At 50.0% G+C, this 24,702-nt stretch overlaps 1 protein-coding gene across 5 annotated transcripts in view; it reads right to left on the reverse strand.

Moving 5' to 3' along the window:
- The window catches only part of ACSF2 (acyl-CoA synthetase family member 2), a 33,750-nt gene extending 9,622 nt beyond the window's left edge, over window positions 1-24,128 (reverse strand). The window contains exons 1-12 of one of the 5 annotated variants that reach the window (XM_034641501.1): window positions 23,927-24,057; window positions 6,404-6,649; window positions 5,695-5,806; window positions 3,345-3,540; window positions 2,837-2,965; window positions 2,534-2,587; window positions 2,183-2,301; window positions 1,901-2,066; window positions 1,232-1,327; window positions 955-1,112; window positions 572-663; window positions 211-287 (exon numbers count right to left, since the gene is read on the reverse strand). In XM_034641501.1, coding sequence (XP_034497392.1) covers window positions 211-287; window positions 572-663; window positions 955-1,112; window positions 1,232-1,327; window positions 1,901-2,066; window positions 2,183-2,301; window positions 2,534-2,587; window positions 2,837-2,965; window positions 3,345-3,540; window positions 5,695-5,795 — 1,188 coding nt within the window. In that variant the 5' untranslated portion in view covers window positions 5,796-5,806; window positions 6,404-6,649; window positions 23,927-24,057. Of the gene's footprint in view, window positions 1-210; window positions 288-571; window positions 664-954; window positions 1,113-1,231; window positions 1,328-1,900; window positions 2,067-2,182; window positions 2,302-2,533; window positions 2,588-2,836; window positions 2,966-3,344; window positions 3,541-5,694; window positions 5,942-6,403; window positions 6,650-23,926 lie in introns of those variants that run through there. The other 4 variants (XM_011230449.3, XM_034641500.1, XM_034641503.1 and 1 more) reach the window with 4 other exon arrangements.
- Window positions 24,129-24,702: the final 574 nt, after the last annotated feature.

Here is a 24,702-nt window from a genome sequence, read left to right on the forward strand (position 1 = left end):
CCACCTCCCCCACCCCCATCACCTATTTCTGTGATTTGCCAGCTGCCATGAGGTCAGACTTTCTCACATCTGCTTTCTGGAATGTGGGCCAGCTGAGACAGTCTTCCTTGGAGATTTGGCCTGAGCTCATCCCCACACCCACCAGTCTGTTCTCACCCCAGCCTGGCCTGCCCCCTGCCCACAGCCCCAGCCCAGCCTCCTTCCACTCACCACCAGCTCCTTCATGTTCAGTTTGTCAATGATGGCTCGGATCAGCTCTGGGGGTGCAGGGGACCCAGCAATCACACCTGAATCAGAGAGAGGACTGACACAGCTCCCCGCTTCTCCAGGCCCGGTGGACCCCCTTCACCTACAGCTCCTTCTAGAGAAGAACATTCCCCTCTCACCCTTGACCCTGGACTTACTCCTACCCCTGGCAGCTGGCCTCGGGCTGATGTCCAGAGACACTGAGGATTTGCCTCCCTCCCACCCACTTTTCTACAGTGGTCTTGTTGTCCCCTAAATAAAAGACTGGGCACATATCTAGCTCACCAGGCCCATCCTAGCCTGGCCACCCTTGGCCCTACCCCACCTCCACGCATGGCCGAGATGTCATAACTGGAGAAGTCTGGCTGGTTCAGAATGTCCACGAACATTGTGGGGGTGCCATACACGAAGGAGCCTCTGTGTAAGGTGGGGGGAGTCTCAAAATCAGACTTGGAAGGGGAAGGGAACTCCCTCCTCTCACCCATCCCACCCTGAACCTGCCGTAAGGGCCAAGGCTGCATATGTGGGGAACAGGAAGGAGAAGCTCTTTGGAGGCAGGAACTGGTCCTCCCCTGGGAGTCCCCCACTGCCCCTGGTCTCCATTTCTCTGGGCTGAAGGGAGGAGACATCTTGGAAAGGAATCAGGGCGCAGGACTGAGGAATAGGAGGGTCTCATCAGCTGCTGGGGGGCTGCCCATGGATGCCCACCTCTCTTTGCTGATGGCCTCCAGAGCCTTCTTGCCATCAAAGGTCGGAGAAGCCAGAATGAGGGTGGCACCATATATCAAGCACACCATCGTGCCCGCTACAGAGCCCAGGCAGTGGTACAAGGGGCTGGGCAGGACCATCCGCAACTCCTCCGGCATCTGGAGATGGAGGCGGGGAGCCAGTTCTATCCTGGAGCCCGAAGCCCTAGGAGCCAGTTTGTCCAACCAGCAGGGGGAGCCCCCCCCCCAGGCTGCAGGGGCTCGGCTAGCCCCCTCACCTTCAGGCGCAACCTCAGCCGATCCCCTATCAGGTTGGAGTTGTTGACAATGTTGTAGTGGGAGAGGGTGGCCCCCTTGGGGTTGCCTGTGGTCCCCTGATAAGACAAACAGGTGATGCTTGGCCTCCTGCTTCCCATCTCCTTCCCCGCTCTGGGCCCTGTGTGGGAGAGCCTCGGAACAGGGCGTCAGGAGATGGGGACCGTTGCCCCGGATCCACTCGTTCCTTGAATACGTGCTCACAAAGCTTTAGCAGGTGCCCGCACGGTGCCGGGTGCTAGGGTCCAGAGATGTGGAAGATAAGGTGTCTGTCCTTATGCCACCCGTCAAATGGCTCAGAGGACTCTGTGGCCCACCCACAGATTCCCACTCTGGGCCTCAGTTTCCTCATCTGCTAAATGAGGAGGCAGACCTATCAGCTCTGGCCTGTGGCGGCCCAGGGCGGCTGCCACTATGCCGAGGATGAGGAGACCAGGGGAGGGAGGCATGTGACAAGGACCCCAGGGGCCAGTGTTTACCAGGGCAGAAAGGACAGCTAGGGCCGGCCCCAGGAGGAGAGTGTCTACACTCCGGACCTCCTTGGTCATCTCCTCAGTCTCGGACAAGAGTCACAGGGGTGGACAGGGGTAGCATGCCAGCCTGGGCTTGGGGCCTGGAGACCTCCACCCTACCGAGGTGAACTGGATGTTGACGGGGTCATGGCAGGACAGGAACTGCTGGGTGTACCGGAGCTGGGCCAGATGCTGCTTTTTGCTTCCGGTGGCCACCACCTCATCCAGGAGCAGGGTCCCCGGCAGCGGGTGGTCCACTGAGATAAGCGTGGTCAGGTCTGGGAGCCTGGGGGTAGGGAGGGCAGCGAGAGTCAGAGCCTAGGGAGACATAAGCCTCATCCCTGGGGGTGCGGGGGCCAGGGGGCTACACCATGCACCCTTCCCAAGGTGGGACACCCTCACCTCTGACTCTTCAAGGCCCCTGGCTGGGCCTTCTCCAGCTCTGGACAGATCTGCTTCAAAATGTTGTAGTACTGCTGGCTCTTAAATTGCTTGGGGAAAACCAGGGCCTTGCAGCCCACCTGTGGAGGTGGAGACCGCCCCCCGGCACGGTCAGCAGGGAGCTCCAGGCACACGTGCCATTTCAGCACCCGCACCAGCCTCGGGCCTGACCAACCACCCTCTCCTCCCACGCACACAGACCCAAGGAAAGACAGACTCTGGGTGTCCCCCACCTGCACATGCCCCCCCACTCCCCCCCCATCAACCCTCTGGCGGTGCCGGCCGGGCCCCTCCCCTAGGAGCAGGTCCTACCTTCTTGAGGGCATACTCCAGCTCCATAGCCTGATAGGCGGGGTTCACGGACACCTAGTGGAGACAGCGAGGGGATGTCAGTCAGTGTCTTGGCTCGACCCAGTCCCTCTCGCTGCCCCTCCATTCTCAGGAAGCCCAGAAACACTATGTAGTCAGAGGTAGTGCCCTACACTTCCAGGCCTCCTGGGTGGGCTTCAGAAGAAAGCACTACCCTCCGGTGGTTTGGGGGCCAAGGAGCTGGGGTCTCCCCCGGAATGAGGCACCCCCGACACACCCGGCTGTGTCACCCGAGCCCCTGCTCACCAGAATGATGCCCGCCTGAGCGGTGGCGAGCTGCATGAGCACCCACGCGTAGGAGTTGGGGCCCCACATGCCCAGCCGGTCGCCCTTGCCGAGACCGATACTCAGGAGCCCAGAAGCAGCTTTGTCCACCTGGTGTAAACACACAGGGCACGAGGGGTGAGCTGCGGGCGAGCAGGAAGGGGCCCGTGACTCCCACCTCAGCCCTTGGCCCAGGGGTTCCCATCAGAACCCTCTGGGAATGAGGGGCAGGCAGATTCCCCGGCCTCAGTGGGCCTGGGGCTACGTATAGCTAGCACGCATCCCCGGAGGGAGCGGTGCAGATGACATCAGGTGCAGGTGGCCCCTTCTGCCTCAGCCCTGTCCCCTGCTCCTGCCATCCCCTGGGGTCCTCAGGCAGCCCCAGCCCCCTGCCCCCCAGCCAGCTTCGGCCCTGCAGCTCCACCCAGCCAGCCAGCGCGGCCTGGGGGCTAGCCCCTGCCCACTTCGAGGGTTCAAGATCAGGACGCACCTCCTCCTTGAGCTGGGCAAATGTCAACCGGATGTTTTCCTGGGGGACGACCAAGGCCTCTCTGTCGGGGACCCTCTGTGCTGTGCCTTCCAGGCATTGCCCCACGGTCTTGTGGATAAGACTATGTTTTGTGAGGCCCTGGACGTAGCTGAGGCCGCCAATGGGCAGGGGGACGGTGTTATCCGCCTCTCTGGAACTGTGGGGAGACAGGGTTGTGTGGAGATGGGCTCCATTGCGCCGGGCCGGGCCTCTCTGGCAGCCCGGGCTGGCACCCGGCGGGGAGGTACAACATGGGAGGGGCTGCTTCGGAAACTGCATGCCCCGGCCCCTGCCCCAGGAGCCAGGACCCAATAGAAAGGCTCAGTTATTCTGTAACTCTCAAACTACTCAACCCGCCCAAAAACAAACAAACAAAAAAACCCTATTAATTATTTTTAAAACAAAAACAGAAAAGGCCCCCAGAAGGAAAAGTATCACACAGTCAGCTTAGGCCTGCACGTGCTTGCTGGCCCCCCCAGGTGACGGGGGCCGGGCTTCTGCTGAGGCCTGGGCTGGGCTTCTGCTGAGTCCTCGGCGGGGGGGGGGGGGGGGGGGTGCGNNGTGCAGCAGGTGTCAGACCCTGTTCTCTCATGGAGAGCGAGTGGTACCAGGCCTGAGGGCCGATGCTGACCGTTCAGTGCTTCAGCTGCCGTGCTAGAAAGACCATGTGTATCTTCCGTGGATTGACTGCTTGGGTCTTGTGGGGGAGAACTTCAGGGAAGAACAAGGTATGCAGGGCAGAGGGGAGCAAAGCTGGGTTCCCCGTAAATGGGCGAGGAGCCCACTGCCATCTTGCAGGAGGGCGGGTCATGAGGCAGGCTGATGGGGAGGCTGCTGGGACTGGCTGCCGCTGCGCACCAGGGAGACAAGGATGAGTCCCACAGTGGGAACACCCGCTGCAGCTCTGTGGGCAGTGGGTGAGCACCAGGCTGGGATCGGGGACCGGGTGGGGGGTCTGAGGTCTCACCCCGGGTATGCTGCTGGCTGGGTGGGCAATGCCGCAGACACCTTTGGTGTCCCATGTCACCTCCACGGGAGCATCTGTGGTTTCTGCTACTGGGACAGTTCCTTGGGATTCTGTCTGCTTGGGGGGCTTTGATTCCCCCCTTCTTTTTTTTTTTTTTTTTTTTTTTTANTCTGTGGGCAGTGGGTGAGCACCAGGCTGGGATCGGGGACTGGGTGGGGGGTCTGAAGTCTCACCCCGGGTATGCTGCTGGCTGGGTGGGCAATGCTGCAGACACCTTTGGTGTCCCATGTCACCTCCACGGGAGCATCTGTGGTTTCTGCTACTGGGACAGTTCCTTGGGATTCTGTCTGCTTGGGGGGCTTTGATTCCCCCCTTCTGCAGCTGGACAGAGCTGGGAGGTGTCTGTACCTTCTCAGAGGTCCTGGTGGGTAAAGCCCTTGCTGCCCTGGCTGTGACTTCCCTAACACACTCTNCCCCCTTCTGCAGCTGGACAGAGCTGGGAGGCGTGTACCTTCTCAGAGGTCCTGGTGGGTAAAGCCCTTGCTGCCCTGGCTGTGACTTCCCTAACACACTCTATTCGAGCTTCTCTTCCAGTCTTTTTCTCTTCACTTCTGCTTCCTAGCACTACAACCATCTACGGGGGAATCCAAGTAAAGACACAGGGTTTCTCTTCTCTAGGCCTCAGCTTCTCCGCCTATGAAGAGCTTGAGGGCTGGATCCACTGGTTATTCTTGAGTGAAAGGGGTATTATCTAAATGACCTGCTTAATCTTTTCTTTCTTCTTTTTTTTAAATCTTTTTTTTTTTTTTAATTTGTCAGAGAGAAAGAGTGAGCACAAGCAGGAGGAGTGGCAGGTAGAGGGAGAAGCAGGCTCCCTGCTCAGCAAGAAGCCTGACGCGGACCTCTAATCCCAGGACCCTGGGATCATGACCTGAGCTGAAGGCAGACGCTTAACCGACTGAGCCACCCAGGCGTCCCTCTTTTTTTTTTTTTTTTTTTTAATAGGTTTCACACCTGGGGTGGAGCCCAGTGTGGAGCTTGAACTCATGACCCTGAGATCAAGACCTGAGCTGAGATCAAGAGTTGGGCACTTAACTGACTGAGCCACCCAGGTGCCCCGACCTGGTTAATCTTTTTAGAGGGTTGTAGTGAGCCACCTAGGTCACGTGGTTCCTGCAGATGAGCTGGGGCAGAAAACAGCCCAGACAGACAGCAGGGGTCTAAGGTCCTATGAGGCCCCACACCCTATCATCCACAGGCTGACAAACCTGAAGAATTGTCGAGCGGATTCCCAGTGGTCACTATGACACCCCTCAAAAGGGATGGCATACCCCAAAGCCCTACCTCACAGGCATGCAGTCGAGGGCGTTCATTGTTGCCCACTGGGAAACAAGCACGCTCTTTTTCTTGGGGTTTGCCAAAGTGATGGTTGCAAGAACAAGCATGTGGAGAGAACCTGCTTAAGAACAAAGTGAACACAGGATTAAGTAGGGAGAGAGAGACAGAGACAGGAAGACACAGCCACAGACTTCGTCGTAAGCCTTTGAATCCCTAGGCCCAGCCACATGGGATGTCTACCTTCCTCTGGACTTTTCATGACCCAAAGCCAATACGTTCCCTCTTTATTTATTTATTTATTTAAAAAGATTTTTATTTATTTATTTGACAGACAGACAGCCAGCGAGAGAGGAAACACAAGCAGGGGGAGTGGGAGAGGGAGAAGCAGGCTTCCCACGGAGGAGCCTGATGCGGGGCTTGATCCCAGGACCCTGGGATCATGACCTGAGCCTAAGGCAGACGCTTAAGGACTGAGCCATCCAGGCGCCCCCATTCCCTCTTTAAATTTAAGCCCATTTGATGGGAGAAAAAAAGCCGAATTCCAGTTGTAACAATAAGGATGAAGCTGGAGGGCGTTACGCGAAGTGAAATAAGCTACACACAGAGAGACAAATATTGCATGATTTCACTTATACGTGGAATCTAATAAATGAGCAAAAAACAAAGATAAATTTGCTTTTATGTGCTTACAACTGGCACATCGTAATATACCTACATTTTTCACATTCGGTGGATGACCAGCGCCCTCGAAGACCTGGCAGGCGGCCTCCCGTAGCCCAGCATCACAATCAGGAGGCAGCAAAGGGCCAATCTCAGCCACCTTAATGGTTTTGTTGTCAACAGAGCCTGACAACAGGCTTCCTCTTATTCTCCCAGTGACCAGGGGTCTTATTTTGTTTGGAACCTGGGTTTCTATTCATTCACCGTGGATTTCAAACGAGACAGTAGCCTCCTGGAAATTCTAGTTGGTAAGTCAACAGATTGATTTATGTGCAAAAACAAAAAACAAAGAACAAAACAAAACAACCCCCCCAAAACCTAAAAACAAAACAAAACAAAAACAAACCCAAAACAAAACAGAAAAGAAATGCATTGCAATTGTCACGTGTGTTACATCCCTTATCTTCAAGGCAGCTCTGATAGGTGCTGCGACAGAGGCCCCCAGGAGACCCTTGTCCTTAATAAACCACCCTCGGGGTATTCAGAGGGCCATGGCCACGTGGACTCCAGACCACATTCCCAACTTCCCTCGCAGGTGGTCTGGCCAGGGAGATCTACAGAGAGGTACTGTGTGCAAGTTCCCTTACTGGGAAGGCACATCTTCTCTCTGTCCTTCACGGGCTGGAATGTCATCTGCAACGGGAAGAGAATGGCAGCTGTCTTGGGCCACCTGGTGAGCTCGGACACTGCAGAGCCCATGAAGAGGCTGGAGCTCGACAGCGGGGCGTACCGAGCTGCCACGGGCTGGCCGTCTCCCAGCAAAAGAAACTCCCATCTCCTTGAAGCCACGGTGAGAGTGGGTTTCTCGGACAAACACTAAGCACATCCTAAAAAGTGCAGGTGGGAAGCATGAATTCCTGTTCTCCGGGTAAAGAGAATGGACTGCAAAGAGCCAAGTGGGCTGCTCGGGCTGGTAGGAGCTGGATCTAGAACGGAGGAATCCCCCCTACCCCCACACACACAAATCAGGGAGAAAGAAGTGGGTGGGCAATTCTGTTCTTTAGTCTTTGGATGTATCCCCCAGATTGTCTAATCTCCATTTTATTTTTTCCACAATTGTTTACTAATTGATGTCAAGAAACAGGGATTGGGGCAGGGCAGGACTCAAGTGGACGCAGGCGGCTCCTCCAAGGACTTAAGAGACCTAGAGACTCGGATGAATGCACTTTGCTCATAAACTAAGAACCACCCATCGTTTCGAAACCCCAAGTGCAAACAGAGTTCAGTCTACTTCCCTCCTTCCTCAAACACACCCCGGAGGCCTTGGCAAAAAGAGGGAGCGGCTGCTTTTTCTGTTCTTAAAGAAGGTGGCAGACATTCCATCTAATGCTGAAAAAGACAAAAGAGATTTGCTTTGAGGGCAAGTTGTGGTTTTCATTTGTTATTATTTTTTCTTCATTTGGGTGGGAAGCTTAAGGAGTTGGAAGAGAGCCAGCAGTCCCTATGGCTGCCAACTCAAAGAACTAAAGTCCAAAAGTCCTCCTCTCATCTGCAGTTACCCAGGGTTAAGCAAGGAGCCTCCTTCCAACATACGGTCAGATGGTCGACAGTAGCCTAACGCTGCGTCACATGCTGACGTCATTCACTCGCTTCACCTCATCACGTAGGCATTTTATCATCTCACGTCATCACAGAAGGGTGAGTATAGGAGAATAAGATATTTGGAGAGAGAGAGAGACCACATTCACCTAATTTTTATTATAGTATATTGTTATAATTATTCTATTGTTGTTGATCTCTTATGTGCCTAATTTATAAATTAAACTATCATCGGTGTGTATGGACAGAAAAAGCTTGGTATATACAGGCTTCGGTACTAGCTGTGGTTTTTGCATCCATGGGGGTTCTCGGAACGTAGCCCCCATGGAGAAGGAGCGACTACTGTCGATATTTAGTGAGTCCTTCAGCTACTTGGGTTGGGTGTCATAAAACACAGAAATCAGCCAGGTGGGAGCCATGAACTGGAGACGAAGCCCCACCTAAAGGTGCCCTCAGAGAGCTGGCACTCGAGAATTCAGCTCCACATCTGCTGTCAGGAAATGAGGACTTTTTTTTTTAATTCTCTTGACCTTTTGTTGTTGGCAACTAATCTGTTCACGGTTTTAAACCCAGTGCCTCACGGTGCCTGGAAGGTAAGAGGTGTTCAGTGGAATGACCAAACAAGTGAATTACAAATATTGTGCATAACGACCCAATTAACGAATGAATGAGCACTTGAATAGACGTTTTTCCAAAGAAGATATATGGTCAATGAGCCCATGAAATGTAAATGAAAGCCACATATTACACGCACTCAGAAGGCTAGAATCAAAAAAACCCAAAATAACAAGTGCTGGTAAGCATGTGGAGAAACTGGAAACTTTGGGCATTGCTGGTGGGGATGTAAAATGGCACAGCCAATGTGGAAACCAGTTTGGTGATTCTCCAAAAACAGTAACCATATGATCCAGCAATTCTGTTCCTAGGTGTCGACCCAAAAAATTGAAAGCAGGTACTCAAATGCAGACATATACATACATACATATATATATATATATATATATATATATATATTCATAGCCGTATTATCCACAAAAGACCCAAAGATGGAAACAACCCAATGGTTCCAGCCAAGGATGAGTAGATAAACAAAACGTGGCATATCCATACAATGGAATATATCTGGCCATAAAAAGGAAATGAAGCATTATACCCACTACAACACGGATGAACCTTGAAAATATTATAAGCAAAAGAAGGCAGACACAGAAAGCCACATATGGTAAAATTCCATGCATAGGAAATACTGAGAATAGGCAAATCTTTGGAGACAGAAAGTCGATTCTGTGATTGCTTAGGGCTGAGGGGAGGGAAGGATACAGAAGTGATAGCTAAGGGTATGGGGTTTCTCTTTGAGGTGAGAAAATGTTCTAAAATTGACTCTGTTCTAAAATGTGATGACTGCACATATCCATACTGCGCTAAAAACTACTGAATTGTGTTTAAAAAACAACGCGGATAGGGGCACCTGGGTAGCACAGTCGTTAAGCATCTGCCTTCGGCTCAGGGCATGATCCCGGGATCGAGTCCCACATCGGGCTCCTCGGCTGGGAGCCTGCTTCTTCCTCTCCCATTCCCCCTGCTTGTGTTCCCTCTCTTGCTGGCTCTCTCTCTGTCACATAAATAAATAAAATCTTAAAAAAAAAAACGAGGATAATTCCACTCCTAACTATATATCCAACAGAATTCAGGCAAGAGCTCACCAAAGACAGGTATGAGGCTTTTTGTGTTATCTCCAATATGGAAACCACCCAACCCATCCACAGTAGAACAGATAAATACATGGTGATTTACTATCTGCCGTGTTATATGTAACAAGAGCAAATGAACTGTGACTCTACCCGACAATATGAATGAAACCGATTAAAAAAAAAATTGAAGAAGCCAGATAGAAAAAGGTATATACTTTCGGATTCCATTTCTACATACAAAACAGGCAAAAGTAATCTATGCTGTTTGGAAATCAAAAGAGTGGCCAACCCGGTGCTGGTTATATGGTGGGTACAGTTCACCAAAACTTCACCAAGGAAGCACTTAACCCACGTGTCCTTTTCTGAACCCATGGGATACTTCAGTACAGAGTTTAATAGAAAACTCTCCCACGGCTTAAGCTAGTGTTGCTCTACTCAATTCATAAACTAAATTTAGTGACCGATTGTGGCCTCTCTCTGCCACTTCGTCACAACAATCAAAGCAGCACGTGTCACTTCTGGGCAAGATCCATCCCTCCATTGATAACTAATGCTGGGCAAGCCTAGTGGACTCATCCGTTGGTGATCTCTGTCCTAGAAATTACTCAAAGCAAGAATCTCCTTTCTGAATGCAGCAGGATTTTCCTTTCCGAGAATGCCAGCAGGTGGGAAAGCAGCGTATGTGTCGTCTGTACAATTCGTGGTACACTGGGACTTTTGACCCAACCAACCTGTCTCATATACAGATATGCACTCTCCGGGTTCAGGAGCACAGGGCGGCTCACGGCACATTGCTTGTCGTTGAGAATATGGCTTACTGGGGGCAAGGCTGTGGTCCAGAAGGCACCCCCAACTGGAATGCTGCTCTGGCAGGAGACCAGAACCACCAGATAACTATCTGCTTTGCAATGTCATTTCTAGGAATGTCCATAGAGGGGCGCATGGGTGCCTTCGGCTCAGAGCATGACCTCCAGGTCCTGGGATCCAGCCCACCTTAAGCCCTACCTTGAGCCCCACCTTGAGCCTCCGGTCAAGCCCACATCGAGCTCCCAGCTCAGCAGGGAGCCTGCTTCTCCCTCCGCCTCTCCCCCTGCTTGTGCATGCTCTCCTTCCCTCTCTCTCTCTCAAATGAATGAATAAAATCTTTAAAAAGAAAAAAGGGAATGTCTGGAGAGATTTTTTTAAAAGATTTTATTTATTTATTTGACAGAGAGAGAGACAGCCAGAGAGAGAGGGGGGCACACAAACAGGGGGAGTGGGAGAGGAAGAAGCAGGCTCCCAGCAGAGGAGCCCAATGCGGGGCTCGATCCCAGAACCCTGGGATCACGCCCTGAGCCCAAGGCAGCCGCTTAATGACTGAGCCACCCAGGCGTCCCCTGGAGAGATTTTTAAAGACAGTGGGGAGTGTGGTGATTCTGATTTCTGAAAAAGGTGGGCACTGTCAGTGGGGAAGGGCAGCGACAGAGACCAGGTAAATCTCCCCCAGGGTGTGTGACCTGAAGGCAGAAAGAGCACGGTGACACCACGCCTTGCAAGGCTGTCACGCTGGTTTCCTCTGGGAAATCCTCCCAAGAGCTTTCGCCCTTGTCTTGCAAGTGGAGAAAACTGAGGGAGAGGTTAAGCAACGGGTTCAAGATTCTGCAATACAAGTGGATTAACGTGGCCTCATCACTGCGTCACACAGAGCTTTCCACGAAAACAGACCGAGGGGCCTTGACACATGAAACACAAATCTGCCATGCACTCAAGGAAGAAGGACGATGCGTGGCACGCTAGCATAGGAAACAATGTCATGTCACAAATCAGAGCAGAACCACCGTGAGGCATCTGTTTCCCAAGAGACCAGCAAAGGTGGAAAATGGTGATATTATAAAGACTGCAACTTAATTTGAAGTGGTAACAAAAAGCTATGGGGTATGTGGTATGAGTGTGTGTGTGTGTCTAGTGTGGAGTGTGTATGGTGTGTGGGGTGTGTATGTGGCACGTGGTGTGTGTGTGGTGTGAATGGTGGGGTATGTATGGTGTGGTGTGGCATGTGTGTGTCGTGTGTGTGTGTGTGTTTATGTGTGTGTGTGCCACGTGTGTGTATTTGCAGAGAGAGAAAGGGTGGGTATGGAGGGACAGACCTACTCTCTGGCCCCTTAGCAGCCGGTATTCCAAATTCCATCTTTGCGGGCATTCATCTGGATTATTATACCACTGGGCCCAAAAAAGCTGTTATTTCAAAAATCACCTATCTATTCAAAGTCATTCAATCTGCCTGATTCTGTAATACATGAGAAGTCATTACAGGGCAAGACACAACACATCAGTAATCATCTGTCTAAACCAAAGATTGCTGTCTTTCTAGAGGAAGCGAAGTCCGATGTCACAATTCCACAAGACAGGTATTCTTGGCAAAGAGGACACCGAGGCCACCCTGGAGAGCTGTTCCAGCTGAATGAGAGTTCACCCCTGCCACAGGAGTCAGTCTGTGGTATCCTCAGCTCTGAACAGCCGGTACGTGAGCTTACCCCAGGATAAAGAGCGGGGGGTACTCAGCAGAGAGCCATGGATCGTAACGCTGCCCTCAATATTGCCCAACTAAAGCTCCCTAACTAGAGAAGATTAATAACATGACTATTAATGCCGACATGAAAACAAGAATGATTGATAATAGAGAACGTTGGCAAGGATATGAAGAAATGGGCCAGCGGGTAAATTGGCACCAGATTTTTAAAGGGCAGTAAGGACAGAAGCCATCATACTGCTTATGTTCCAGGACCCCTCCCCGCCCCCTCGAGCTGGGACTTCCTGGGAATTAAAGAGGGAAGCTGATTGCCAATCAAGAAGCATTTATATGGGGGTGCCTGGGTGGCACAGCGGTTGGGCCTCTGCCTTCAGCTCAGGGCGTGGTCCCAGTGTTGTGGGATCGAGCCCCACATCAGGCTCTTCTGCTGTGAGCCTGCTTCTTCCTCTCCCACTCCCCCTGCTTGTGTTCCCTCTCTCGCTGGCTGTCTCTCTCTCTGTCGAATAAATAAAAAAATAAAATCTTTAAAAAAAAAAAAAAGAAGCATTTATATGTCAGCATTTCTGCTAAACTGCCTAAAGAAATCTCATAAGAAAAAGGACCTGAATCTTCAAGGACCCAGCAATTCATACGTGGCAAATTCTTTTCTCATATTAATACCCCATTTGCATTAAATTTGGTTTTTTGTAATTTTGTCTTTTTTTTAAATAGTGACGGCACCCCAGATTATATAAGCTTCAGAACCGCCAAATCTGGATCCCTTCTGATTTAGTAATAGCTATCAACATCTGAATATGCATATCCTTTGGCCAGCCATTCTATCCTAAGAAACAAGCAACAAAAAAACAAGCAACGAACGAAAAAAACAAACGAATGCCTATAGGTATGAATAAGGACATTAATTGCTGCTTAGCAAAGAATTGAGAAAAACACTTTATTTCTATAAGTAAGTGATTAGGTAAGTAAATACAGGGCATTTGTACAAAGGAACCCTATGCCATTAAAAAAAAATGAAGATACTCTTTATAGTTAATGAGATGAAAAACGTCTAATACATTTTAGGTGAAACAGCGCATTTCAGAATAATGTGACCTGACATTTACTGATGTGTCCCCACGCCAGTTCTCTCCTAAACACTCCGTTTGTAGGATCTCTTGTGATCTTAATAGCCACTCCCTGACCAAGACACATACCCACTTTCATATGGGAAGAAGCTCAAAGAAATGCCAATGAGGAGCCAAGCTGGGATTCAAACCCAGGACTTCCAAGGCCTCCATACAATACAAAGGGAATCTCTGTAGAGCCTCGCAGCTTAAACACACAAGTGTGTTCTAAAATCATTAGTCTTGGATCATCAGTACAAGGATTGTTTGTTTTTTTTTTTTTAAGATTTTATTTATTTATTTGACAGAGATAGAGACAGCCAGCGAGAGAGGGTACACAAGCAGGGGGAGGTGGGAGAGGAAGAAGCAGGCTCATAGCAGAGGAGCCTGATGTGGGGCTCGATCCCATAACGCCGGGATCACGCCCTGAGCCGAAGGCAGACGCTTAACCGCTGTGCCACCCAGGCGCTCCAAGGATTGTTCTTTTTTATTTTATTTATTTATTTATTTATTTATTTATTTATTTATATTAATATGTTATTATTTATTTGGCAGAGATAGAGCGAGCACAAGCAGGGGGAGTGGCAGGCAGGAGAGAAGCAGGCTCCCCACTGAGCAGGGAGCCCCCTGCAGGGCTCAATCCCAGGACCCTGAGATCATGACCTGAGCTGACGGCAGATGCCCAACCGACTGAGCCCTATTCTTTTTTTATGAATGAAGAAGAAAGAGGCTTATTTTCTTACAGTTCCAAATCTGGGGGGTGGCACCCCAGACCCCTTTCTATGTGTATTGTTCTTTAAACTGCAGTCCTTCCAGTCTCCCCTCGGGTCTCTATAGGGTGTGGGGCCGCAAACCGGAGGCCCTCTGAGTGTCACAGGTGTATGGAGAAATATCCCCACTTTGCCCCCACCTCCCAGACCTCCAGCACACGCTGGTCCTTTTTCATGATTTACTTGTGGAAACTGATTCACCTTCACTGTCTCTGATCTCACTGTCCCGTTCTCATGTTCCAGCTCCCTCATCCTGGTGCCAACGACCTGGCTTGGCCCCGTAACTGCCTAGCCAGTTCCCTGATGACACCAGGCTGGAAAGCCTTGTGCCCCAGTGCTGGTCCTTTCCAGTCTAGCCTGGCTTCGCAGGAGGACCTAGACAGAATACAGGGGCTGGCTGGTTTGAGGAGCTCCAGTGGCATTCTGGACATTCCAGGGCTGGCAACTACAAGTCTGGGCTAGAGGCCACCATGGGCACCAAGATCACACAGTCCTGACGGGGGCAGAGCTGGGCCCTGGAGGAGTCAAGGGAGGGAGGCACAATCAGGACACGTAAGCAAACACGTTTGCGGAGTCTAGTTGGGGAAGAAACTCTTTTGCCTCCTGTTACAAATTACCTTCTGGGAGGAGGGGCTTGGCACAGGGACAAGAGGCTTTCTTGCAGGTGGATCCTGCCCTTGCTGGGTGGCTCTTAATCCTTTCAGAAGCCACCAAGCAGAGAGGGTAACTAGATAGGAGGGCTCCAGGGAACTGCGGGAACACCCCCCACGCTGGGGCAGACCACTGCTCCCCTGGGCAAAGTGCCACGTCGGCCACCAGCAAGAAGGCTTTAGAACTGAAATTGAAAGCAATAGCCTGTTTTTGTTCCAAGTCATGGACTGGCCTCTGCCCCTCCCCCCGCTACAGGCATCTGATGCCGGGCTGGTCCCCGGGCCCTAAGGAAAACATAAATCATCAACAAAACGAAAAGGAAAGCAGCTGCCTGGGTTTAAGATTTCATTTGATATGTGAGAGACCAAGGATTAGCATTCAGCTTGTATTTAAAGCAAACAAACTCAGGAATCAATAAGGACAAGTAATCTAACCTAAGAAACAGGCAAAGAATATGCACAGAAAATTCACAGAAGACATTTCAAAAGAGCCCAGTCTCACGGCTAATCAGAGACATGTCCATTCAGCCCACAGCGAGATACGCTTTGGCCCCTAGCAGAGGAGCAAATGTTCCAATGTTCGTTCGGCAACACTAAGCATTTGTGAGGTCGTGGGGACATGGGACTCTCGGTTGCTACTGGTGGTCACAGCGGCACATCCTCTCCAGGGCAATTTCCAGGAAAGCTGGACATGTCAACCGTTTAACACAGCAATTGCTCTGCTGGAGACATAGTTATATTATGGAAAAGGAATAATCCAGATCTACAGTGTCCGTGTAAATAGATCTTTAAAACATACTGTTGAGAGAAAAAAGGAAAGGCATCCAGCGCGACTTGTGCTGAGATTATAAAAGCCTAAGTATTGTTTATGGGAACAAAAAAAATAGGAAAACTGAAAGCACTTATTACTTGATTGGCGTGATTTGAAGTGCTTTCCAAATGATCAAATACACTGTTTATGGATTGGAGACATATGAAAAACACAAAAAAACGCACTCGGACACGACACGCATTCAATTTATGACATTGGCTCTCAGTGACAGGCGGGTTGCAGGATGGCTATAAAAAGGATTGAACTTGATCCATATTGTTTTATTTCTTTTATTTGCAATTTTCTGTAACAAGTATGGCTCTATGTGAATCTGGAGTGGTGGGTACCTACGTGTTTGTTACTTTAGCATGGGATTATGGTTGTTTTTTTTTCCTATATGAAATATTTAAGAAGGAAAACACAAAAGGGTGGGTGAACTTCCAGGAAGGGCATCTAAAACTTCCAAAAGATGGAGCAACTTCCTGGCATGGACAGAGGGAGATGCACTGGTCCCGTCATGGGAAGGGCCAGGGCAAGACCAAAACACATGCGATGAGAAAGATCCCAGTCTGTCTCTGAAGTTCACGTGCTATACGCACAGGCAAGCCTCTGTCCTCAGTCCACACCTTCCCGCTTGTATGAGACACAGTTGCAGCTACATGGGCCAGTGCATCTCCTAATTCGTGGTGGAGGAGAGACAGGTTCTCCCCTTTCACCCCCCTTCCACACCAAGATTCACACCGTCACTATCCGACACACCATTCTTCCAGCCCCGGACCACTTACTTATGCACGCCCCGCGGGGCTGCATCCTCTCCTCTCCCTAAGTTGTACAAAGACACTAGGCTGCTGGGTGACCTGGGAGTGGCACTTGACATGGGAGTAGAGATGGCTAATGCTTGGGCAGGAGGGGACAACTTGGAACCTGTAAGAGCTGTCTGTCCTGAAATAAAGTTATAACTTTTAGGTACCGGCATAGATTGGTGACACATTTATACCAGCGACAACATACGGCTATTGTTCAAGAAAATGAAGGTGTTGTATGACAAGCAAAACCCAAACGATGGTCATTTTCTTAATTGATGGCACAGAATGACCGATGTTAAAAAAAAGGTTGTCAGAAAAAAAGGAATTTTGATTTAAGTCTCTTAGGAAAAAAAAAAAACAAACCTCAAAATAGATCAGTCTTGCGTGTAAAACGTAAAATTACAAAATATTGAGGGGAAAAAATGGAAGAAAATCTTCAGGATCTAGGGCTAGGCAAAAAGTTTTTAGACTTGACATCACAAATGTGGTCTGTAAAATTGATAACCGGACCCCATAAAAATTAAAACTTTTTGCTCTGCGTACAACCCTCTTAAGAGTGTGAAGAGACGAGGCACAGAGTGGGAGAAAATATTTGCAAACCACATATCTAACAAAGGACTAGTACTCAGAATACATAAAGAACTCTGAAAAGTCAACAGTTAAAAGAACCCAAACAATCCAACTACAAAATGGGCAAAAGACATGAAGATACATTTCACCAAAGACGGCAAACAAGTACCTGGAAAGATATTCGACCTCATTCGCCATTAGGGCAATTCATACGAAAACCACCATATCACTCCATATCTATCAGAATGGCGAAAATAAAAAATAGTGACAATACCAAATGCTGGCGAGGAGGCTGATGACTTATACATTGTTGGTGGGACCGTAAAATGGTACAGTCATCCTGGAAAACAGGCAGTTCTTTTAAAAGCTAAACAGGCAACTACCATATGAGCCAGCAATTGCACCTTGGGGGCATTGATCCCAAGTAAAGAATTCTGTTCCCAGAGAAATGAAGGCTTATGTTCACACAAAAATCTGTACACAAATGCTTATAGCAGCCTTATATGAAAAAACTGGAAATATTCCAAATATCTTCCAGTGAGTAAGCCAACTGTACATCCATATCAAAGAATACTAGTTAGCAATAATAACAAAGGAACTGTTGACATACAAAGAAACCTGGATGAATCTTCAGAGAATTAGGCAGAGTAAAAAAACCAATCCTGAAAGGTATTGACTCTGTCTACATAATATCTTGAAATTACAAAATCATGGAAGATTGCCAGAGGGTAAGCAGGAGCTGGAGGTGAGAAAGAATTAAGTGTAGTCATAAAACAGAAAATTGAGAAGGACTGTTGTGGAGGTGGAAATGTTCTGTATCTTGACTGTATCAATGTCATGATCCTGATTGTGATTCTGTACTAATTTTGCAAGAGGTTACCCTTCGGGGAAACTAGATGAAAGGTCTATGGGATTTGTTTGCATTATTTCTTACAACTGCATGTGAATGTTTAATGATCTCAAAATTAAAAGGTTAGCTTAAAAAAAAGTCCTTAGATTATCTAATATTGGGGACTGCTAACTCTTGATACATCTGGGTCCCCACTTCTCAGCATGCCTTTCTGTCATCACACCCAAGAGGTAAAGTATTGGGCAGATGAGATCACGTCCTTTTCCCCAGAGTTATCAAGGAAAGCTAAACTGTTCAATGCATAATACACACACTTTCATGAATTTTTGTCAAGGTTAACAGGTCCCTCCTCCCAAAAAGACCCATTGGTTTTTGAGCAAAAGAAGCCAGACACGAGAGTATATACTCTAAGATTCAAGAAGAGGTAAAATTAACCTATGGAGATTAGAAATCAAAACAGCGGTAGCCTCTGGTTAGGGAAGGAAATTGACTGGAAATGGGCATGAGAGAAGTTTCTAGACCTGTGCTGTCTGTCCGGTAACCGCTAGTCAAGTGTGGCTGGGGGACACTTGAAATGTGGATAGTTTTCATGAAGGTGTTGTGAGTTTTAAATACACACCCAATTTGGAAGACTATTAAAAAAAAAAAAAGAATGTAAAACATTTCATTCATCATTTTAAAAAAGATTTGTTATATGCTAAAATGATATTTTGACTATACTAAAAGAAAACGTATCATTAAAATTAATGTCACCTACTTTTTATTCCCTTGTTAATACGGATACTAGAAAACTTGAAATTACCTGTGTGGCTCACACTATGATCTATTGAAAAGCACTGGTTGAGAATGATGGGCAGATTCTAGATCTTGGGGTGTTGAGTATATAGATTCGTAAACCAACGTAACCTTCCTGAAGGAGTCTACAGCCTATTAGGGACTACAGACAACTCCTGAGTGGTACGAGTGCCAGTAAAGATGTGAGTAACTTATCCTATATTTTAGAATCTCGAATAAAACCACGAGTGTGTTTGTGCATATGTGGAGAAAGGATGCAGGAAATTATTATTGGAGTCTACCAAACTCAAGAAGCCATTTCTGGAAGCCTGAAGTTTCTGGGGTTGCAAGGCATTCACGCCGAGGGTCTTCCCTTGGGTCACTTGTAGGGAGTCCCCGGGGAATGCACACAGGAGGGGGGGTGCTGATTCAAAACACTTGCTTCTTGGTGGGATCACTAAGGTACCCAGGGGGTTAGCTTATGACCTTAGCTTTCCAGAGACAAAACCCTCAATGGTTTCTGTTCACTTGGAGAACTAGAGAGAATCACAGAGCGTCAGGAGGGTGGGAGGAGTTGACAAGGGTTCTAGCACAAGTGAGACTTCACGTGAGTAGGAAGGCTTCGTCCTTCAACCACAGTGTTCCTGAATTAGGGGATCAGGCCCAAAGCCCAGCCTCCTTAGGAATCACAGAATGTCTACAGAAATGTAGAGTGCTTCTTTCCTAAGTGGCCTATTTTACCAACAAGCCATCGTGCAGAGAGATTGAGTGACTTGCCTAAAGCCACTCTGAATTGGAAGTGGTAGGTCTGGAACTCGCTCCCCTGTCATCTAATTCGCACAGTGAGAAACACACACGCACCAACAAGGTTCACAAAACAGCATTCGTAAGCTGGAAACACAGCTTGTTTATTTCTGAAGGGCGAGGCACCTGGCAGAATGATTGGTACCTGTCATTTATTAAGACACTCCCCTAGCAAGTCCTATTCAAGGAACGAAATTACATCTTGTACTTTGGTTTGCTCAACATATCATAAGCCAAAAAAAAAAAAAAAAAAAAAAAAAAAAAAAGTGAGCGCAGGCATGTTACATACCCCGAGCAGCCCAGCTTGGTGTAGGCAATTACCCTGCCAGAACTGTCTCCCTCCTAGTCTCCAAGTTCCTAAACCGTGGGCCTCGAGGTCACTGTAGGAATGCACAAGCCCATTATTACCAAGGACTACCTGTAAAATAGTTCATCGCTGCAATGGGTTGAAGATCTCTTTAGCACCAGGCTGTGAGTTGAAAATTTTCTTAATGTGACCTTATTTAACTCTCAAACAATATTATTTACATATGAAAAAGCTTAGTCCCAAAGCTACCAGCTAAAATGGTTCATTTGAACCCGGATCTGACTGGCTTCAACATTTCTGCCTATAGATTGAATAAAGTAAAGAATGTGGGGACACCTGGGTGGCTCAGTCCGTTAAGCGGCTGCCTTCAGCTCAGGTCATGATCCTAAGGTCCTGGGATGGAGCCCCCCCCCGTGTTGGGCTCCCTGCTCAGCGGGCAGACCGCTTCTCCCTCTCCCTCTGCCCCTTCCCCTGCTCATGCTCTCTCTCTCTCAAATAAGTAAATAAAATATTTTTTAAAAATTAAAGAATATGGGGGAGGCTGAGAGGGCTTGATACCCAGGATTCAAAAAAATTCAAGCACAGGTAAAATTTCATGCAAGGACATGGGCTTCATACTTCAAACTACAGCCCTATCATCAGAGGGATCAGCTTCAAACTCCAGCCTCATCCACAAGGCTTTCCCAGTCCCATTCCCACCAATCGGATTCTTCCCTGGTTTAATTGCCATCCTCCAAGGAACAGCACCCTTTCTGCCTCGTATCAGGGGTCTACGGTCTTCCCCATAGATCCCTTTAAGGCGAAGAACTCAGTGAAAACAAAGTCATTCTTCTTTATACCCCCTCTGAAGCCTCCAGACCAGAGTGCCATCTACCGCACGAGAGGCAGGAAACAGTAACCAAATTGATACGTACCATTTGCTGGTTACAACGTCTTAAGTCTGTAGTTTATTTTCTATTGTTACATTGAGGCTAGAGGATCCCCAGTGTAACGTGTAGAGATATCATTACCAGACCACTTGTTAATCATCTTTGGGGAATCATGGGAAGAGTCTATTTTTTGTAACTATTATAGTTTCCAACCAAAATGCTTCTGGGCTTAATACAATCCCCTCACATAGGGATAGCATTTTATAGTTTCCAGTAGTGGTCCGACCTGATTACAGCCATTCCCCTAGAGGGTAGTCCACGAAGTTCACTTACCCCTCTGAACTACCATCAGCGCGGAATCACTGGAGCCCCAGCTCTGAGCATCATTCTTTTTATTTATTTATTTATTTATTTATTTATTTATTTGACAGAGAGACAGCCAGCAAGAGAGGGAGCACAAGCAGGGGGAGTGGGAGAGGAAGAAGCAGGCTCATAGCAGAGGGGCCTGATGTGGGGTTCGATCCCATAACGCCGGGATTGCGCCCTGAACTGAAGGCAGACGCTTAACCGCTGTGCCACCCAGGCGCCCCTGAGCATCATTCTTAATTATGAAAGCCTTAAGCCAATGTTCTAGGTCTTTCTCAGCGCCAAGTGCTCCCAAAGCCCCAGATGCAACTGGGAGGCAGCCCCAGGCCAGCTTCAGAGGTTTGGAGGAAGTCTGCTCATCTCAAGTTCATCAAGGAATCTTACCCCCCAGGCTCCCTGAAGCCCCAGACTAGCCCATCCATTTCCTTGGGAAAAGGGGAAATGTGGACAAGGGAAAGGAGCCGGTGGTTCACGAGATCTGGAGAACAGTACGAACTTCTTTCCTTCTGGGGGAAAAGGCTCTGAACAACCCCAACTTTGATGGAGAGCGGTTTGTCTGGCAGATCCAAGGTCTGGACTTGTGGCTGAGCGGAGGCTACCATCGCGGCAGCTGGACAGAAGGAAGAACCAGGGGCAAGAGAGAAGCCACTGAAAAGGGAATTTTCTCCTACTTTTTTTTTTTTTTAAAGATTTATTTATTTATTTGCCAGAGAGAGAAAGAGAGAAAGAGAGCACAAGTAGGGGGAGCACTAGGCAGAGGGAGAAGCAGGTTCCCTGCTGCACAAGGAACCAGATGTTGCACTCATCCCAGGATCCTGGGATTATGACCTGAGGCAAAATCAAGAATCAGGGCGGTTAACTGACTGAGCCAGCCACGTGCCCCCTACTTTTAAATCAGTTGGAATTCCTACCCAGATGCCATCTGAAGGTCTCAGGGATCAGACCAGCCCCAAAGGAAAGGCTGAGCAGAGCAAGACTTTGTCCATCCAGCAAATAGGTAGCATTAATGGCAAACTCACCAGGGTCAGAGGTTAGGTCACGCACTCAAGGTCACACAGTGGGTAGGTGGAGAAGCCAGGGCTGTAACCCAAGGCAGTCTGGCTTCAAAGTTCTTGCTCTTTCCCAACAGGAAAAACTGAGAATCTGATAAGTAATAGACCTGGGGTGGGGGTGGGGTGGGGGTTGGGCAGCAGAAAAGCAGGCTTTGTGTGTGCCTAGATCAGAAAAAGCAGAGAGCAGAAGTCCAGGAGCTTTCTATACCATTACACTTAGAACACTGAGTAGTGATCACCTGACTTATCTTTTCCCCCACTAGGCTGCAAGCATCTGGAAGGCTGGGTTCCTTGGCTTCTATACCCAAAGCACCCACCAGGATCTTGACATGACATATGTCCTCAGGAATGTCTGTTGACTGCTTGAGACTCTGGAGGGTTTCCGAAGGGGAGAGAGGGAGTGAAATCAGGCCAAATCACCACAGTCAGTAGAAAAGGGTTCAAGTGCAGTAGAAAAAGGTTCAAGCACAGGGGAGGGATGGGAAGGAATTAGGCCAAATGCTCAGGAAACCTTCTCTCTCTGGACAAATGGATCTCCTCCTGCTGCAGAGACAGAAGTTCTCTGAGGCCTGGTGCCTATACCCTGAGACTGTAGGCCTGTACCAGGCAAGGGTTCTGCAGTTTATACACAAAAATGTCAAAGGTCAGGAGCACTGCTATGTGACCAGAAGTGGCCTGATTTAGCATCGTGAAACATGTCTGCTTTTAGGAGTAACTTTCCTTGGGGTCCTCACACTGTAAGAGGGCACTCACTGAAGAGTCCAGAGGTGGGGCTTGGAGGCTAGGAGTATCGATGGTGGAACCTGCCTAGGGAGGCATGGTGAGAAAACCCAGCTTTTCTTTATTTTTTTTTTAAAGATTTTATTTATTTATTTGTCAGAGAGAGAGCGCTCTGGGGCACAAGCAGGGGGAGGGAGAAGCAGGTTCCCTGCTGAGCAAGGAGCCTGATGTGGGACTTGATCCCAGGACCCTGGGATCATGACCTGAGCTGAAGGCAGACACTTAACAGACTGAGCCACCCAGGTGTCCCAAAACCCAGATGTCTTCATCACAAACCCATCTACTGACCAGCCTTGAGACCCCGGGCTTTCCCAGAAAACTACACATAGCCGTCTTAAAGCACTGCATGCTTTCTAGTTATCAGGAACCAGCAAGTTCAAAACGTTGTGATCTTGGAGTTTTAGCCAAAAGAGGAATTTGCTTCTCCTTCCAATCCCCACCCCCCCAACCACCTTCTTTTTGCTAACCAAATAGTTCTCTCAGAGGAGATCCCCTTTTGTTCTCCTTGCTTTTCGCCCCTGACTTAGTGGCCGGCCCATCTGGGGGGCAGGGCATGCTCAGTGGTGCCCAGGCCTCCCCAGTCTGGGTGCTGAAGATAACCACCACTGATAGCATCGGTGGGCGCCCAGCTCTGCTTAAGCAACCAACACACGTTCACGCTTGCAACCTTACTGCTAGAGAAGCAGCAAAGCTCCGGGGGAATGGGCACCTGCCAGCCCTCATCCCACCTTTTGCACTGAGGACAAGGAAACAGGCCCAGCAGGTAGCAAGGCACAAAAGCAGTGTTCCTCAGCACCTAACGAGGAGAAGGGACACCACTGAGCTTAGCCGCCTGGCAAGACAGGCCAAAGATCCCCACGTTTATCCCTTCATGAAAGGGGGTCCAGCTCAGAGAAAGTGTTCTGAAGACAGAGTCTTGCCCCTGCCCCTCTTTCTCAGGCTAGACCGCTGAAGGCCCATGCTCCTGGCCTTCCGTGTGCTCATGCATGGAAAGAACCAAGAGTCCTGGACCAGAACTCAGAGTCAGCGCAAGGTCACTGCCAGCCACCAGCTGCATTCCCCAGTCTGCTCGAGCCAGGCCAGCATTTCCTGTTGCCTAGGTGCTGGGTGCGGGGTACCTGCTCCCCAGAGCGGGCCATCCAGAGGTGCGGCAGCCGCCAGCCTGCCAGCCAGAGTGGGATCGGCCCCCAGGGAAGCTCTGCAGGAGCCCCCCCAAACTCCCTCCCCGGGGGGCCAGGGCCGTCCCCTCCTTCCCGGGCCCGCGTACCTGAGGGGGCGGACGCCCTGCAATCTCGTTTCCTGCCAACCCCGGGCGAGGACGGCGCGGGTCCCCAGCACCCCGGGGCTCCTGGCGCACAGCCTTGCGAGGCGCAGCATCCCGATGTAGATGGCCATGGCTCTCTACGCGCGTCCCGGCCCGAGGAAACTTTTAAAGTGAGCCGAGGCGGGGCGAGCGCCGAGCGGGCGGGGAGGCGGGGAGGGTCGCCTCTGCCTATGGGGTGCGGAGGACTCGGGCCGGCGGGGCGGGGCGGGGCGAGGCGCGGAGGAAGCGGCTATGCTCGGGGCCACCTTCTCCTCGGACCCGCGGCCCTCCCCTCCCACCTCGAAGACGCGCCACGGGTTTCCCTCCGGATCCGAAGGCCTCGGGCTGCGGCCGGCTCCCCTACCGACCACTAGAGGCCTAGGTTTGGGGGTGCAAGGGCTTGTTGATTGCTCGGAGAGGGAGTCCGCTCGGGTCGTGAGTGCGGGCCAGGCGGCGAGGCCCAGACGCGTCCATCCCCGGAGCCCCGTTTAGCGCGCGGGTCCCGTGGTGCCTCCCCGCTCCCGGGGTTTCGAGCCAGAGGCCAAGGGGGCCGGCGCGAAGCCTGGAGCAGAGGGCCCGCGGTGGGTGGGGAGGCAGCCAGGACCAGAGTGCGGTGGCAAGCCCCCTCCGGGGCCAGAAGTCAGCTAAAGGGACGCCAGTTGGTACCCCCGGCTCTTATGGGGCAGCCCTGACCCCCTGCTGTGCACCGTGTAAGGTGGCATCAGGGACTGGAACGTGTG

Source organism: Ailuropoda melanoleuca, chromosome 13 (genome assembly GCF_002007445.2).
Source record: "Ailuropoda melanoleuca isolate Jingjing chromosome 13, ASM200744v2, whole genome shotgun sequence".
Lineage (NCBI taxonomy): Eukaryota > Metazoa > Chordata > Mammalia > Carnivora > Ursidae > Ailuropoda > Ailuropoda melanoleuca.